Source organism: Aulostomus chinensis, chromosome 21 (assembly GCF_037954235.1).
Source record: "Aulostomus chinensis isolate RoL2024-O1b breed Wild chromosome 21, RoL_Achi_v1.0, whole genome shotgun sequence".
In the NCBI taxonomy this organism is placed as follows: domain Eukaryota; kingdom Metazoa; phylum Chordata; class Actinopteri; order Syngnathiformes; family Aulostomidae; genus Aulostomus; species Aulostomus chinensis.
Window position 1 is genome coordinate 1,748,041 of NC_141340.1, and position 17,672 is coordinate 1,765,712.

The 17,672-nt window shown below is 48.8% G+C and overlaps 2 protein-coding genes across 2 annotated transcripts; both read right to left on the bottom strand.

The window, feature by feature from the left end:
* Window positions 1-3: 3 nt before the first annotated feature.
* LOC147241319 (uncharacterized) lies at window positions 4-17,191 on the bottom strand. Its single transcript, XM_086192336.1, has 17 exons — window positions 17,067-17,191; window positions 15,596-15,913; window positions 15,236-15,502; window positions 14,904-15,166; window positions 14,185-14,707; window positions 13,761-13,865; window positions 13,578-13,637; window positions 12,715-12,913; window positions 9,749-9,783; window positions 8,872-9,014; window positions 4,641-4,711; window positions 4,132-4,310; window positions 3,315-3,641; window positions 2,208-2,477; window positions 1,824-2,132; window positions 1,645-1,737; window positions 4-628 (listed from the first exon to the last, which is right to left on the bottom strand). The coding sequence occupies exons 1-17, from the start codon at window positions 17,131-17,133 to the stop codon at window positions 522-524; spliced, it is 3,336 nt and encodes a 1,111-aa protein (XP_086048462.1). The 5' UTR covers window positions 17,134-17,191; the 3' UTR covers window positions 4-521.
* On the bottom strand, window positions 5,070-8,257 carry LOC147241320 (uncharacterized). Its single transcript, XM_086191912.1, has 5 exons — window positions 8,060-8,257; window positions 6,855-7,124; window positions 6,471-6,779; window positions 6,292-6,384; window positions 5,070-5,986 (listed from the first exon to the last, which is right to left on the bottom strand). The coding sequence occupies exons 1-5, from the start codon at window positions 8,121-8,123 to the stop codon at window positions 5,859-5,861; spliced, it is 864 nt and encodes a 287-aa protein (XP_086048038.1). The 5' UTR covers window positions 8,124-8,257; the 3' UTR covers window positions 5,070-5,858.
* Window positions 17,192-17,672: the final 481 nt, after the last annotated feature.

Consider the following 17,672-nt stretch of genomic DNA (forward strand, 5'->3'; position numbering starts at 1 on the left):
TGATTGGTTCTTTTAAGTTTTATTTTGTCTCAAAAGGCTAAAAAAAAAAGATACAAGGACCTTGAGAGTCTTTAAACTGACCTTGGGAGTCTAAACTGACCTTGAGTCTTTAAACTGACCTTGGGAGTCTAAACTGACCTTGAGTCTTTAAACTGACCTTGGGAGTCCTTTTGGACAGTTTCTGTTGTTGGCCATTTTGTCTCCAGGGATATTTTCCAATATGGCCGCCGTACATCTTGGAAGCAGAACTGCGACGTGGGTGCAAACGCTCAAACATTTACGTTTAATGGATTTGAACACTCAAGTTTAGCAAACATGGCCTTTTTAACTTTGCGGCCCAGAATGCAGAGAGGAAGCGCTGTGACAACAGAGTCCCGTAGTTCCCTGTCAATGTTGGCACGGCACCCCAAAATTCTGGAGCCCCAAGATGATACCAATCCATATGATCAGGTCTTCCCTTGAGCCTCCAGGGAGGCTCACCTTGGTCTTCACCCCCCTGGTCTTTGTCTCACCGTCCTCGTTCATTGTATCTCAGCCGCCGCGTCTCCTTCCCCGTCAGTCAGAGTTGTGTCTTTGCTTCCGTCCAAACTCGTGCCTTCACTGTGTATTTTGCTCTCAAGGCTTCTTACTGGAAGACAGAAGCAGATCAGTGTTTCTGAGTCCATCAACAGAAGCCGTTTTGTCTGAACAACATTTCACCACAAGTGATCACGTCAAATGATAAACTTGTCACTTTGAGAGGGTTTTCTACATGTAGCCTTTTCAAAGACTGATGAACTTTTGATTCTGAGAGAAATTTAGAGTCAAACATTTGAACTAGAAAGATTGAAACATCCCTAACGAGTTAAAGTTAAATAAAGTTGATGTTCTTATATAAAAAACATGCAGGAAAGTCATTTTTGTGGCCAACGTAAGTGATACCAGTACATCTCAACAATTACATCATGTCAGGGAAGAGGTGTGTTTGTAGTCCAACAGGAAGTGATCATGTCAGGGAAGAGGCGTGTTTGTAGTCCAACAGGAAGTGATCATGTCAGGGATGAGGTGAGTTTGTAGTCCAACGGGAAGTGATCATGTCAGGGATGAGGCGAGTTTGTAGTCCAACGGGAAGTGGTCATGTCAGGGATGAGGCGTGTTTGTAGTCCAACGGGAAGTGATCATGTCAGGGAAGAGGTGTGTTTGTAGTCCAACAGGAAGTGATCATGTCAGGGAAGAGGTGTGTTTGTAGTCCAACAGGAAGTGATCATGTCAGGGAAGAGGTGGGTTTGTAGTCCAACGGGAAGTGATCATGTCAGGGAAGAGGCGAGTTTGTAGCCAAAGAGGAAGTGGCCATGTCAGGAAACGGGAAAATCTACTGTGCGATCTCCTTTCCAGGATTTAGGACGAATTCCTGTACTGCTCTATTTTGCTGATAGTTCCTGCCACAAACATCAGAATGTGACTGGGAGAGTCGTGGCACTCAATCACCAACAAGTGACGTGACATCACACGTGACACGCTGGGTGCAGCGAATCAGGTGTCGTCACAGTAATATGTTTACCCGACATGCATGGAAACCATTCGAGGGATGAGATCACAGCGTTCAGCCTGCGTGCAGGGTTGCAGGGTTCCACACCAGTGTCGTATTCATGCTAACTGACTCACTTCTACAGCTGATGATCCCAATGGCCACGTAGGCCAGGAGCAGGAGGACGCTCAGCACCACGATGGCGATGGTGACTTCTGTCCATGTGAGTTCTGAGACAGGAAAACTAGGAGTGAGTTTCCAGATCTCCCCCAACTACTCACAATGGAGGGAACTCCTGCTGCCGTGATGTCATTACCTCTTGTTACGCTGACATACGTCTGGGCGATGAACCTCTCCTCGGCCGTTTTGACCTCACAGGTGTAGGTCCCTTGATGCTCCGCCGTCACGCTCTGCAGCTTCAGGCTGGGTGAGGCCGAGTGGCCCTGGACCACGTGAGGCCTCCAGGGCTCCCAGACCTTCATCTCAGTCCCCAGACCAGGGACTCTCATGGAAAGGATGGGGTCCAGGTGTCTGAACGTCCAGGTGAGGGTAAAGCTCTGAGGGGCGCTGGGGGGCAAACTGCAGGGAACGGTCACGTCGCTGCCTGGAGAGGCTTGGATGGACTCTAGGACAGAGAGGAAGAGGATGGTTCCAGCTCTGATATTTGAACTTCTTACCAAAGATCCAAAACTTGGATCACCTTCTTGCTTCAGGGAGACCATTTTGGTGTTGGTGTCGCTGGTCACTTGGCAAATATACGTCTGGTTGGCGGAGGCGTTGTCCGCCATCCTCAGTGAACTCTCGATGCTGAACAAGCCCACGTAGTTCCTCTGGGCCTGTGTTTTGATGATGAGCGTAGCATCGATGGGCGGGTCTGTAGACCAGGTGAGCGTCGGAGCCGGGTAGATACCTTCGGCTCTGCACACCACAACGTCAACACTGAACTCAATCACCACCTCCTCCACTGGAGCTGCCAAACGGAAATCTGTTACTTACAGACGAAGCACTAAAAAAGAATTTGATTTTAAAAATCTGGGGATGCTGACAGCAGGATATCTTGACTAAAAAGGCTCTGGCTTTCTTTAACCTTTCCTTTTTTAATAAATCAGGGAAAATCCAGCAGGAGAAGAAGAAGTCAACTCCAAAAATGAGATGAAACTAAAACTGAGTTGGCTCGCAAGCAGCGAGGCATGCTAATGTTGGCGCCAGCGGGCAGTGCCACCTGAATTACATGGAGGTTTCTCCTGGATGGATTGCGGCGTATCTCGTGTTTACCCATCTGAGCCGCCGGTGAAATTCTGGAAGATTTTGCCAGCTGTTTTTCCACGGCGTCGCAGACTGCTGCTAGCTCCCTGCTGCTAGCTCCCTGCTGCTAGCTCCCTGCTGCTAGCTTCCTGCTGCTAGCTCCCTGCTGCTAGCTCCCTGCTGCTAGCTCCCTGCTGCTAGCTCCCTGCTGCTAGCTCCCTGCTGCTAGCTCCCTGCTGCTAGCTCCCTGCTGCTAGCTCCCTGCTGCTAGCTCCCTGCTACCTTCCTTGCTAGCCAGGCCTTGCCGCTTACCTGCAACTGGGCCAGTATGTGATTGGTTATTGACGAGGACTTGCGCTTTGTCAGTCCCCAAGTGGGGGATGGGAATTTGTGTTAGTGTCAGGCTCATTTAGACCCTCTTGAGTCCTGGTCCAGGCTCTGAGGAGTCCTGGTTCAGGCTCAAACCCGCCACTACTCCACAGCACCAGCCTTTGGTAGAACCCTGCATGAGCTTTTAAAGGACTCCTACTGGTTGAAGAGGCCTTCTCAGCCACGGCCGTACCTTTCACCACCAGGCTGATGATGCCTGACTCGTCCGTCCGCGTCGCAGTGTAAGTGATGCAGTAGTACTTGCCCTCGTCGTGGGGAGTGACGTTCCTCAGCGTGAGCGTGGCGTTCCCTCCCAGGACTTCTTTATCATACAGACCCGTTCTGTCTCTGTATTTAGCCACCGGGGAGTTGTGGCCAATAACAAAGCTTGTGTTGCCGTAGCGCGTGCAACTCACCACTGCTTTTTTCCGATACCACATGACTCTCGCGCCTTTGCCATCAGACTGGAACTCACATGGCAGGAGGCATTCCTCTGCTCTCCGGCAGGTGATGGTGACGTCTGGGAGGAGGACACACATTTAGAGTTTGATGACACAATTTGAATCCCTCCTGATGATCTCAGAGGCGGTCCGAGCCTCCTCGCGCTGCTTGCTCAGGTTCGGTCGCCATGGCATTAGAGGACGCTCTGTTAGGTGTTTAGATTGGTAACATTGTCCGTCTTCTTCATGCCTCGTAGCACACGACGGTCATTTCTGAACCACGTCTTATTCCTCAAAGGTGTTCACCTGAATCTCGCCATCTCCTGAAAGTGCTGCCAACACCAACAGTGGGTTTCGGTTTGCATGCACGCTGAGGTGTGTTGGTGACTTTGGGTGTGGCTCTGAGCTGGTGCCTCACACCGCGTCTGTCCTAATTATTATTATTATTATTATTATTATTATTATTATTATTATTATTACGGCAACAAATGTTTCCCTCCCACAAAGCGCGCACACACACTGATACACACGGTGGAGTCGTGTTGCAGAGGTGCAGGGCTGCACCTCTACCCAGGCTCAGCTGCTGGTTGTTCTCGTTTCTCTGGTGGTTAAAAGGAAAGTAAGATGAGAGGAAGGACGACCGGTGAGAGCCCAGGACTTCATCGCTCCGACTCAGCCTGACCTCCATGAACAACTCTTTCTTAAGTTCGGATTGAGAGGCGATAATAAACAGGCTCTCCCCTGTCGAGCTGAAAAGTAACAAATCAGCCGCGCGGTCATTGGTTGAGAAGCAGAACGGACAGCGTAACTGACGGTTGTGTGGCCGGGGTCGGCCTCCAGCCTCCGGGCCGGCGTGAGGAGGAGGCCGAGACGCCGTTTGCAGCTCCAGAGCAGAAATCCTGATCTCAGCTGAGCTTCATTTTCTCTGAAATCACATGAAGGCAGCAGGAGTGCGCTTGTCTGTCTGTGGAGCTCTGACTCATCGGGGGGAGTCCCGACAGCGCTGCTGCTCCCAGCGCGTCATGACAAGGCCTCACCTGAGAAATGAAGCTTCGGTCGTCATGCAGGTGAACACTCACCTTTGCCAGATGTGTGAGGGAACATCCAGAGGAGAGAACCGAGGAGGAGAAGCCCCGCTGCCTCCATGACTCTACTGACAACAGACGTTCACCGGGAACACAAAAGCTCGTCTCTGAGACGCTCGGCGGGGAAACAGGACTGTCAGGACGGGCGAGCTGGTGTCCTCAACCACGGATCAGGTTTCGTGTCATCAGTCACATGATCCGGAATCACCTGGATGTGATCTTGCTCGCCGTTCGGTGTGAAGAAGTTCTTGAACTCATATGTTTGCACGGCATCGCGCGTCTCTTGGGTTGTAGTTTTACTGACTCGTGTAGTATTACAGTAATATTTGGCGGTACTGCTGTTTCCTTTCTCAGGTGAGTCTCACATTGTCTGTTTTCTCTTAATTGGAACAAATCCCGCTGATGAGCTGATAATTGCTTGTTTTTTATTTAAACAATTAAAATCAACCAGATCTTTGAATTTGAGTGTTTTTTGTTAACATTTGTATTCATTTTCAACACAATTAAGGACAAACCGACAGCACATCTGCATGACGAGAGTGTGAGTTGTCCTGCAGAAGCAAGAAAAAGGAAAAAATTCAAAGTAATGAGGCTAACATGGACCTCTACATCTGCATGTAATGTATAAGTACATAATTACATGTAGTTCATCACAAGTCTGCATGCACACGCTTGTATATGTTTATTGCATACTTCCCCACACACACACCTTTATAGGCCTGCTGTGTGCCCACTGGGACGGCCTTGGGCCATGAGGGATGTTGAAGTTTCCAGCTATGGAGCATCGATCAGAAGGAGCCAGGGGGGGTCAAAGATGGCTTCCGCCGCTTGTTCTCAGCTCCGCTAACCCAGAGAGCCACGTTCTTTTCTTTGTGTACCGACAGAGGAAACGTAGGTTTGCCGTTCAGTAAACACAGAGCAGGACAGCGAGGAACCTCCTGGTTGAGAATTTTGGCTCAAGACTCGGTGACTTGTGACCAAATCAGTTCAAATGGATGGAGCCGTTTGTTCTGAGCGGCCAGGCAGGAGCCGTCGCTCCACCAGCGGCTTCAGCTTCGCTCAACATCAGGACTCATTCGGTCTGATTTGCAGGTCAGCCTGTCAGCCTGTGCTCTGGGGGATTTACCCCAGATTCACTTTAATGTCGGCATCAGTTTGTTGATTTCCCGAAACAACAAGTTTTCATTGCTCTGGTCTTCGTCACCCTGGTCTTCATTTCTCCATCCTGGTTATTGGTTGTTTCTCAGCCGCCGCGACTCCTTCCTCATCAGTCAGAAGTGTGTCTTTGCTTATGTCCAAACTCGTGTCCTCACTTTGTAGTTTTTTCTTGAGGCTTCTCACTGGGAGACAGAAGAAGGTCAGTGTTACTAGGCAACCACAACATGATGCAATCAACAGTGTTCTTGAGTATTGTTGTTCGGACACTGATAGGAGGATAAATAAACAACAAGATAATGCAACTTCTTCCTTGGTTGACACGTGACATCACACGTGACACGCTGGGTGCAGCGAATCAGGTGTCGTCACAGTAATATGTTTACCCGACATGCATGGAAACCATTCGAGGGATGAGATCACAGCGTTCAGCCTGCGTGCAGGGTTGCAGGGTTCCACACCAGTGTCGTATTCATGCTAACTGACTCACTTCTACAGCTGATGATCCCAATGGCCACGTAGGCCAGGAGCAGGAGGACGCTCAGCACCACGATGGCGATGGTGACTTCTGTCCATGTGAGTTCTGAGACAGGAAAACTAGGAGTGAGTTTCCAGATCTCCCCCAACTACTCACAATGGAGGGAACTCCTGCTGCCGTGATGTCATTACCTCTTGTTACGCTGACATACGTCTGGGCGATGAACCTCTCCTCGGCCGTTTTGACCTCACAGGTGTAGGTCCCTTGATGCTCCGCCGTCACGCTCTGCAGCTTCAGGCTGGGTGAGGCCGAGTGGCCCTGGACCACGTGAGGCCTCCAGGGCTCCCAGACCTTCATCTCAGTCCCCAGACCAGGGACTCTCATGGAAAGGATGGGGTCCAGGTGTCTGAACGTCCAGGTGAGGGTAAAGCTCTGAGGGGCGCTGGGGGGCAAACTGCAGGGAACGGTCACGTCGCTGCCTGGAGAGGCTTGGATGGACTCTAGGACAGAGAGGAAGAGGATGGTTCCAGCTCTGATATTTGAACTTCTTACCAAAGATCCAAAACTTGGATCACCTTCTTGCTTCAGGGAGACCATTTTGGTGTTGGTGTCGCTGGTCACTTGGCAAATATACGTCTGGTTGGCGGAGGCGTTGTCCGCCATCCTCAGTGAACTCTCGATGCTGAACAAGCCCACGTAGTTCCTCTGGGCCTGTGTTTTGATGATGAGCGTAGCATCGATGGGCGGGTCTGTAGACCAGGTGAGCGTCGGAGCCGGGTAGATACCTTCGGCTCTGCACACCACAACGTCAACGCTGAACTCAATCACCACCTCCTCCACCGGAGCTGCCAAACGGAAATCTGTTACTTACAGACGAAGCACTAAAAAAGTACAGTTAAAAATGAGTAATGTCTTCAACATCGGGAAGCCTGACTGAAGAACATCAGGAGAGAGAAGAAACCAACGTCTGGAGGCAGCAACTGTCCCGATACATTTCATGAAGAATTGATTAACTTGGTGTTTTTTATGTTTTCATTTGGTCAGATGTTCTTAAAAGTGAGCAACAGATGTGCTCCGATTAATTAAACAGCTTAAGAATCGAGCAGGTCATTAGCATCTTTCTTATTGTGACAAATCCGTTTTACGCATTGAAGCATTAAATATGTTGAAACTTTTCCTGGTTGGTAACAAAAACAAGCTTTTGTTGCCAACCAGGAAAACTGCTTCTCTGGAAATGATGTCATGGTGTCAGTGGTTATGAGATGTGGTGAGTTCAGAGTGAAGGACTTCAGGAAACTGGATAGAGAACTTCCTGGGATAGCTGATGGTCTTGTGTGTGTCAACGTGGTGTTGATAGACTTCATTGCTCCGACTCAGCCTGACCTCCATGAACAACTCTTTCTTGAGTTCGGATTGAGAGGCGATAATAAACAGGCTCTCCCCTGTCGAGCTGAAAAGTAACAAATCAGCCGCGCGGTCATTGGTTGAGAAGCAGAACGGACAGCGTAACTGACGGTTGTGTGGCCGGGGTCGGCCTCCAGCCTCCGGGCCGGCGTGAGGAGGAGGCCGAGACGCCGTTTGCAGCTCCAGAGCAGAAATCCTGATCTCAGCTGAGCTTCATTTTCTCTGAAATCACATGAAGGCAGCAGGAGTGCGCTTGTCTGTCTGTGGAGCTCTGACTCATCGGGGGGAGTCCCGACAGCGCTGCTGCTCCCAGCGCGTCATGACAAGGCCTCACCTGAGAAATGAAGCTTCGGTCGTCATGCAGGTGAACACTCACCTTTGCCAGATGTGTGAGGGAACATCCAGAGGAGAGAACCGAGGAGAAGCCCCGCTGCCTCCATGACTCTACTGACAACAGACGTTCACCGGGAACACAAAAGCTCGTCTCTGAGACGCCCGGCGGGGAAACAGGACTGTCAGGACGGGCGAGCTGGTGTCCTCAACCACGGATCAGGTTTCGTGTCATCAGTCACGTGATCCGGAATCACCTGGATGTGATGTCATTAAAATGGCTACCGGCAGCGGTTGCTTCCCCTCCCTCCTGTTCTGAGCTTTTGAGCTCAGAATAAAAACATCCCCTGATGTGGTTTCTGTATCACCTTTGATTGTTATTATTATTATTATTATTATTGATCGTCATTGAAATTAGCAACATTTTATCAGTTCTGCCTTTGATAGACAAACTGGGCCTTAATATATTTTTTTCCTGTATATAATATCTATTTACAGACATGTATGTAACATATATATTAATGTATATATCTGTGTGTATTTTTTTCTTCTACATGTCAAAAGTGTGGACACTCCTTCTCATTTATTGTTCCTCTTTATTTTCACGACTCTTTACATTGTAGGTTCTCCCTGAAGGCATCAGAACTACGAAAGAACACATCTGGAATGATGCAGTAAACAAAGCATGAAATAACTCCAACATGTTCTCTGTTCTGGGTTCTTCTGAACAGCCTCCTGCTCACTCTTGAGCGTTCTCTCCACTTGTCAGTGCTGATGCAGCATTAATATGATTTATATTCCATCACCATCATCTGACCCTCATGAACCAGCAGTCAAACTCGGTTTTAACTCCTCTACCATTTGCTGGATCTTCATGCACTCGAACTTCCGTGTTTTCCCCAGACTGGAAAAGGCATTTAACCCTTCGGTTTGTCTCAACTTGGCCCTCGTGTTGGCGGGAATCGCCATCCTGGAGAGGCTCTGATTGGCTGAGTGTTTCCCTGCGAATAGAATCAAGTCAAACTCAATGGCAGAACACGTCAGAATGATCGCTTCAACCTCTGTTGAAGCAAAAACATCGACGCAAACCGGGTTCCTTCATTCCTGCAACCCCGTCTGTCTCAGCGATTCTTTGTTGATTAAATAGTTTGCCTTTGCCACCCTCTGGTGGATGGAGGAGGGAAATGCAGAGGATTCCATGTTGCCATTCAAACAGCACAAAGGCATCATTCTGGTGGTGCGGGGCCACATCTGTAATCCAGACTTACATGTGGAGGGTTCGTCCGTTTGTCTCCGTCCGTCTGTTGTCCTGTTGACCTGGAAATGTTCAGTCCAGGGACAAAATCAACAAACAAAAACATAAACAACACGGACATGGAATGAAAAGTGGAGGTGGAGTCCATTTCACCTGGTGATCGCTTGTTCACAATCACAGTCACCGTCACAATCAGCAGTAAAAAGGAAGGGGCTCATGAACTGGTTGGACCTCCACAGGTGGACTGAACCGTCAGCGTTCGTCATCTTAGAGTAAACAACCAGAAGCAGAGGTCGGTTCATGTGAGAGCTTGGTTCTCCGTATCGACGCCAACACCCTGAGGAGCTGCGGTTGTTGTTCAGACAGTCGCGCTGTCATCACCCCTCAGTCCCGCCTCCTCGGCTGATGCACTCATCAGTCTGATAACAGGGGACCAACATGAGAACCCAGTTGTCTTGGAGATGAGTTTCATGGTCTTACCTCCCTGCTCTTTTCCGCCTCCTCCGTCCATCTTTCTGTCAACCAAAAGACAAATCAGAATCAGGTGAAGAGACTCAAAGATCCAGGGGGCTGATGGCTGCTTTTACAAAGACTTTGTGGGAGTGAGGAGGGGAGGCGACTGCTGGTGGGTGTTGTCCGTGTTCTCTGCTCCACTGCGTCCACAGTCAGCTTGATGATCAGCGTGGTTGTATTTGTAATGTCCTGTCATGGTCTTTGCCTTGATTTCCTGTTTTATTTTGTAGTTAGTGTCCTGTCTTCCTGTGTGTGCCCCACTTCGATGACCTCATGATTGCACCACCTGTGTCTGTCCTGTGTGACCCTCTGTGTCCTGTTGCCGGCTTCTTGCTGTCATGGCTGCTCTCTCGTGGTCCCTGCTTCTCCTGTAAGTCCTTAGTTTTCACTCTTGTTTAGGACTTGGTTTCATTTCTTCTGTCCGTCCAGGACTGAGGCCTGGTGACCCTTTTTGTCTTTACTGTGTCTCTTCCTTGAACCCCTGTGTTGTCTTGGGTTTTTTGATCCACACTTTTGCTGGCTGCTGGCTGCGCTTTGGTCCTCTTTTCCCCGTAAACGCTGACTTGTTCCTCATCCAGTCTCCATGGTTCCTCTGAGGTTCCCACGTGCTAAAGAAGCCGAGCTACTGTGAGACTGTTGGAGGCTTCAGGAGTGTCGCAGGGCGACTGAGAGCTGCTCCTCCACCCGTGTGTACCAGTGTTTCCAATCATGCCCTGCTACTGCTCTGCTCCTCAGGACGATTGTGTTCAGACCACCGTCGGTGTTCGTCTTTACGAACCGTTCACCCTTTGAGCGTTGACTCGTTTGTGTTCCAGCAGAGGAGTCCAGAATGAACTCGGCCTCATCAGCAGCCCGGAGGAATGAGGACGGCGAGCGGCTGTGACTCGCCCGTTGCTGTCGGAACGATCAAAGCAGTCCCAACCATCAAAACCATGATATTCGCCATCATCCTCTCACCATGCTGAGCAAGTGAGGAGACACACCTGTGTGACAGTGTTTGTTTGTTTTTGTATAAGGGTGTGGCTTGGCTCTGGGGAGGCAGGGTTACACCCCTCCCTACATTCCTCCACAGGTGGGAGGAGTCGTCTTCTCTCTCTTGCAATGGGGGGGGGGGGGCTAATGACTGATGTTGCAAAAGTGATTCATGCACATCATCAGAAGGCGTCGTAAACTAGACTGACGATGGTGGGGTTTGTCTTCCATGGGGTCCTGAGCTGGCAAAGAGGTTTTTGGTTTCTTTTTGTATTGTTGGAGGTTCTGGTTCTCTTCTGGTTCCGCGATTGTTGACAGCAGAACAACAGTTTTTACCTCCAATCAAAGTGTTGGTGGTCATTAAAGAGGGTCAGGAAGTCCTGGATTATAGCAGATGACCTGGAGGCCAGTTGAGCTGCTGGTGGCCCTCAGTCTCCATTAGCTTCAAGCTAACACGCGATGGAAGGAAGGGAGGAGAGAAAGGAGGGGGGCTAAAGAGGACCTGGTGCACAGCGAACCAGGGAGCGAGTGTTGTTATCAAGAGGGGGTGTCTCTTTCAGGTGTCAGTTTGCTGGTCAGGTGGCTGGCTCTTCCTGCAGCGTCGTGAGCTGAAGACTCCCGTTTGGGAGAACTTGAAAAGATAAAGTGCACTTTTTGGGTGAAGTGTGAAATTAAGATGTTCTGTTCGCTGAGTCATCATAAAAAACACACACAAACTAATTTCATCGTCATGAGTTTATTGAATATTAATTCAATATCCTAAATTATAAAGAGCAAAAATAATTGGACCACTTCAACTACAAAAATAAAGTTTTATGTCCTTTGACAAAATGACAAAAGACAATTTGGACAAAATAAGAGAATGAAGATTCCAGGATATGAAGTGTTTGCACGGTGGAGCAGTGGTCCTCACTGTGGCCCCCAGCAAGAAGGTTGTGGGTGGAGCCCCGGCTGCAGCACGGGGTCTTTCTGTGTGAGTCTCCATGTTCTCCCTGTTCCTGCTGGGTTCTCTCTGGTACTCCAGCTTCCTCCACAGTCCAAAGACATCAAGAGGGACCAGGTTAATCCAGACTCTAAATTGACCGTAGGCGTGGCTGGGAGAGCCAATGGTTGTCTGTCTCTGTATGTTGGCCCTGTGATGGACTGGTGACCTGTCCAGGGTGAACCCCGCCTCTCGCCTGTAGATGCTGGGATAGGCTCCACCCCCCGCGACCCTTACTAGTAAGGAATAAGCAGAAGACGACGATGGATGGAAGTGTTTGTACTTCATGATACTTCATTTATTATTAACAACCTCCACAAACCCTCATCCATCTCATGGTAATGACAAAGTCAGACCAGGCTGAGGGTGGTGGGGGTGGAGCCTATCCCAGCAGCCTTCCCCCTGGACAGGTCACCAGTCCATGGCAGGGCCAACACATAGAGACAGACAACACCTTTCATTTTGCAAACATAGGAAAAAATATAAACAAGAATGTAAACAGTGCTTTCAAAAATGGTTCGATAGAAAATAAAGAACACACACAGAGACTTGAGAACTTGAGATCCGCTCTCTCACACCTTTAAAGGAGAGAAGGGAGCCTGGTTCACGCTCACTTCCATACACAAAAAGCGTTTACAACTGTACACACACACACACACACACACACACACACACACACACTCTCAACAGAGAAAAACATGCAGACTGAGGTTATGCAGATTTGATGCCCCTAATGCACCACCAGAGGGCCTCGGTCACTCGTAACCACCCCCCAGTCTTTCCTTCCGAAAGCTCCACCCACTGAAGCGTCTCATTGGCGGCCTCAGGAAGGTTCTCCAGGTACGCTGGGGGTTTTTGACTCAAGTACTTGCTGTTGGTGGTAAATACCCTGAAATCAAAGTCCCAAAATGGCCCCTTAAAGCAGAAGAAGTCGCAAAGGGAGACCATCCCTACTTTAGATGCAGGCAGAAAACATCATCCTTCATTTGCCATGTGGGATGTAGTCGTAGTAGTAGTAGTATTAGTAGGAGCAGTAGTAGTAGTAGTAGTAGCAGTAGTTTTTCCTTGTTGCCCAGCTAATAAACGTTGGGAGACACCAGACATGTTTTCTTCCATCTGGAGCTCAGTGTTCCATGAAGTCTTTCTGTTCTTTGTCTTGCTTTGATTTTTTCTTTTTCCTGTGAAAGAAAAGTGAAAGGAGTTCAGTTCTGGGAAATATTTTTCATTTGAAATGAGATGAAACGAGTCGTATCCTGTGGCCGTAACGCGTCTCGCCCTCCGCCGCTGGCCTACAGGCTCAGTCAGGGAACTCTCGTCATCGCCGGTGCTCTGTTTTTGCTTCTTGTCAAACTGAATTACAACATTTTCATACATCTCACACACACACACATATAACTTCCGATCATTTAAATTATGAATCCAATAAATAAGTTTTCTGAAGTACTCAGTTAATATTTTGTTGTCTGTGTCTCACTTGCTAGAATGGAATAAAGTGAATGTATTTTCATTTACCGTCAAAGTTAAAACGTCTCACAAAACTTGGCCTTCAAAATGCTTCTGCTGTCCTGAGTAAGAGCCACTTCCTGTGGCCTTGTTAGACGTTCTGAGAGCTGGCGTGATGCCCCGCACCCTCAGGAACAGTTTAGTCTTCCATCTCTGCTGAAACTGTCTGTGTGTTTTATGCACAGGTGTTTTTCAGGATTTTCTCCTCTCTGACGAGTGAAGCTTGGCCCTGAGCTGAGAGGAGAACAACCCCCTCAATGCACCACCGGAGCCCAGAGTTGGGATCTGGCTCCATCTAGTGTGTGTTCTGGGTAGTGCCTTCTTGCTCTGATTACCAACTTTTGACCAGGTGCAGCTCCGTCACGTCCTCGGGGTCGTTCCTGGGATTGGAGGTGTTTCCTGAAAGAGACAAAACAGACACTTCATAAATCAGCAATTCATTCTGACGATAATTAGCATTTCCCCATATTTCCCAGCATGCATCAGGGCATCACCAGATGTAATGACAGCTTCCTTCTTTACCTCTCAGCTTCAGGTAGGCCAGCATGCCCACCAGCGCCAGAACCAGAACGGCAACCACCAGACCCACGACCCACCAGTACGTCGTCTCCTGTGCCTTACTCTTCTCTGCAGGGAGCAAATACCAGCTGGTGAACACGTGTCCTACCAGACGGTTCTACTGGCTTCATGTCAGGTTGGTTCTTCATAGTCACACACGATTGTGACTCATTTCAGACTGTGAGCTTGTACACTCGAGGGTCTTTGCCTCTGGCCTCCAGATCCTGGACCAGACCAGAGACTGGACCGTTTCTGACTGATTCACATGCAGTGATGGCGGCCTGAGTCAGAGACACATGTCTGTCTTTTGATTTTCCTTTCACTTCACATTATTCAAGGTTCTCCTTGATGTTTAAGCTCTGTATGAATTAGATGGCGGGGGTCCTACCTTCCGCTACTCTCAGGAAGGTGCTGGTCACGTGGGTCTCTTCGGCGTTACTGGATTCACACGTGTACATCCCATTCTGACCTGAAGACAAGTCGTGGAGTGTGAGGGTGCCTGATGGAGACGTCCTCTTCACATGCTGCCTCCACCGCTGCGAGACGTCGACCTGGACGCTGGTCTGTCTCAGGATGGTCTGGTTGCCGTTGAATGTCCAGAGGAGGCCCGTCAGAGGCTCCAGGCTGCTGCAGTGGAGCATGGTTTCAGGGACTGAGGAGTTGAGGTGAGCTAGATTCAAAGAGAGGGGAGCTGAGTTCCACCTGAGAGGCAGAGGAGACGCTGCAGGCTCATTTACAAGTTTTAGCTGAAAACACTGGAGAGACGGTGGTTTGATACCGCGTTCCATCGGCAACGTGTTCCAGTGACCTCGAGCAAGATTTCCACCTTTATGGATTATCACTTTTACAAGAAGCACCAGGGTGGGAGGAGGCTCAGAACTCATCTGTGGAGTAGTTTTAGCTCTGGTCAAAGTGTTAGTGGATTATTGGTCATACGTGTGGATGAGGAAGATGTGGATTCTACCTGGAAAGTTTGTAAATGGACGTTTTTCGACAGTTAAGATGTTATTAGCCCATTAGCTTCATTAGCTTCAAGCTAAATGTATAGAGAAGTAATGCAGGAGGGGGAAACGTTGAGTGCAACACATGTTTTTGTGAGTTCTAAACGGGGATGACACTTTTTGAGTGAGGTGTCACTCTCGGGTGACCCCTCTCACTCTGCTCCTCCAGTAGGTGTAACAGGTTCCTGCCCAGTAAAACGCCTCGTTGTAACAAGGCCCAGTTCAACGTGTTCAACCCATTTGTTGTCCGATGAACTGTCGCCGTGATCTGGGTCCAAGCAGTTGTTCCTGCTGCAGTGAGTACTACGAACCGCCTCTCCAGAAACAGTGTTCCGTTGTGATGTGACGCCTGTCTGATGAAACGCCATCCTGCAGACAAGGTCCAGCAATGGTGGTCATGTGATCATTTGAACTGGATTCCAAGTTCTGAGCACTTACTTGGATTTTTCAAAGTGGCTCTCCTCTTGTTGTTGGGAGTGCTGACACTGCAGCTGTAGGCCTGCTCAGGAACGCTCTCTGAGAGAGTCAGAGAGCTCCTGATGTTGTAAAGCTGCTGGTCCGTCCGCTCCGTGCTGGTTGAGTCATTCAGGCTCTGGAGCGATGGGGGGCTGGTGGTCCAGGTGAGCTTCGGCTCTGGGTAGATCCCATTGGACCTGCAGGTGATGGTGTTTCCTATCTGCTGGATGTCGATTCTGCTGACTGGAGCTGGAGGAGTAACCATTTAGAAAGTAGAGATCGAGAGAACGCGTTAAACCCTTTGTGTTTCGTGTCGTCTCTGTCCACTGTGAGTTTTCGTACCGTTCACCTCCAGGTTAACAAAGAACTCCTCCGTCCTAGTGACGGTGCTGATGTAGCACTTGTACCTTCCCCGGTCCAGGACTCCCACCTTCTCAAGCAGGAGGGAGGCGTTTCCTTCGGGGATCTGGTTCTTGAACATTGATGTCCTGCCCTCAAAGCGCTTGTTCTGGTATTGCAGCTGTTCTGTTTTGTTGTAGTAAGAGTGGACCTGCACGTTTTCCTGGGAGTCTTCAAGCCAGTGAATAAGCTCATTCTCCCCGACTTGAAATCTAACGGGTAAAATGCAGCTGCTCATGTAGACGCAGGTAACATTCACATCTGTAACACATCAGGACATGAACGACAAGTTTCAGTTCAGTGGATCCACCGGGGGACGTTTGACTGGTTTTTGTTTGGCTGAAGACGATTGACAGGCAGAATGATGAATTTCCTCCCCACATCAGCGATGACGCAGTTTCGGTCCTGATATATAAAAACAACAGCGTATCATCTGCATAACTAAAGAGCCATCAATGAGCTTCATACTTCTCCCTCTAATTAGAGTCCTAATTAACTCTTCAGCCGTTTCACACGTCTGACTCCCTCCATTAGCTTTTCATTTAGCCTGCAAGCTAGCAGTGAACGCAGACAGCTGACCTTGACGGGAGATAACGAAGAAAGTGAAACAGAACCAACAGTGAGCTCAGACTCTGGTATGAGGAAATTATCAGCATGAATGGAAACTATTGGTTCGAAGGGCCTGGCCTTCACGGTTCAGGTTTGACGACATGTTTTCATGATTTTAGGTGGGAACGAAAAACCAGCGGAACTTCTTAAATTAGTCTGTTGATGAGATTACTGATGTATGTAGTACAAGGTAAACCAAATGAAGTACTGTGGGCTGTGTGTGTATGCTAACACACCCCACCCACTACACTCATTGTGCTAAGCTAACTAGCGTGGGTGCCGGCTCCCCAGAGGAAGGTCTCTTCTTGTGTGACTGGGAACGATAAGAGACTCTACCTGAGGGTTACTTTGCTCCTGTACTGCAACACAGGAATCACATGGATTGAATCGTTTTGATAGGAGATAGAAGCCACTCATAAATGCTGTGTAGTTAATGTTTAGAGTGTGTGTGTGTGTGTGTGTGTGTGTGTGTGTGTGTGTGTGTGTGTGTGATTGCATCCTAAAAGGTGATGTCCAAAGTTCAACTTATATCTCTTTTCCTTGGACTGAGGAACATTTTGCCAACAAACTTCAACATTTCTGCCTCCAAACAGGACCATGCAAGTTAGAGTCCTGGAAAATAAAACCTTTGTTTAACTAAGTTCCATTTTCCAAACTGGAAGTGTTACATTCAGCCACATTAACTGTTACTGTGCTTCCTGGTGACCTCATTAAAAGTTTAAAACCTAATATTGGTGACGTAAACGTTGGTGTGTATGACGCTGAAACGTGTCAGTGACATTTACAGTGAAAACAGGTGACTTACCTCCCCCGATGGTCCTCAGCAGGCAGGTCAGGAACGCCAGAGACACAGAACGAGCAGCATGGTTCATGTCTGGCAGCTCTAGGACCTGAACTCTAAACTGAGAGGACGGCTGGGTGTGTGTCAGAATCAAGGGAATGCTGACAGGTGACCTACAGGACAAATCACTGGCAGCTCTGTGTGTGTGTGTGTGTGTGTGTGTGTTTGTGTGTGTGTTTGTGTGTGTGCGCACACGCACGAAGAGAGATCCAGGCCAATGTACACTGCAGGAAACTGACAAAATCAAGAGAGATTCTGGAACTCTTCATTTTATCTCTCTTTTTAGCGAAACTCCTGCTGTCAGAGGGTTTATTGTTATTTAATGTCATTTAAAGCAAGATGAGATAATCCAGTGAACTGTTCACCACACGCCAACAGTCACGCGTGATGATGCACGGATGACATACCAACAGACAGCAGCTGTATGGGGGCGCCCGCCCCCGGGTCAGGGCGCCATTGGTCGAAGCACTTGGAAGTTTCAGTGTTTATTTTCATGGAAAACCATAGAAAAGTGAACTGGAAAAGTCACTGAATTTCAAAATTTGATTTTTCTAAACTGGAAACCTTTTA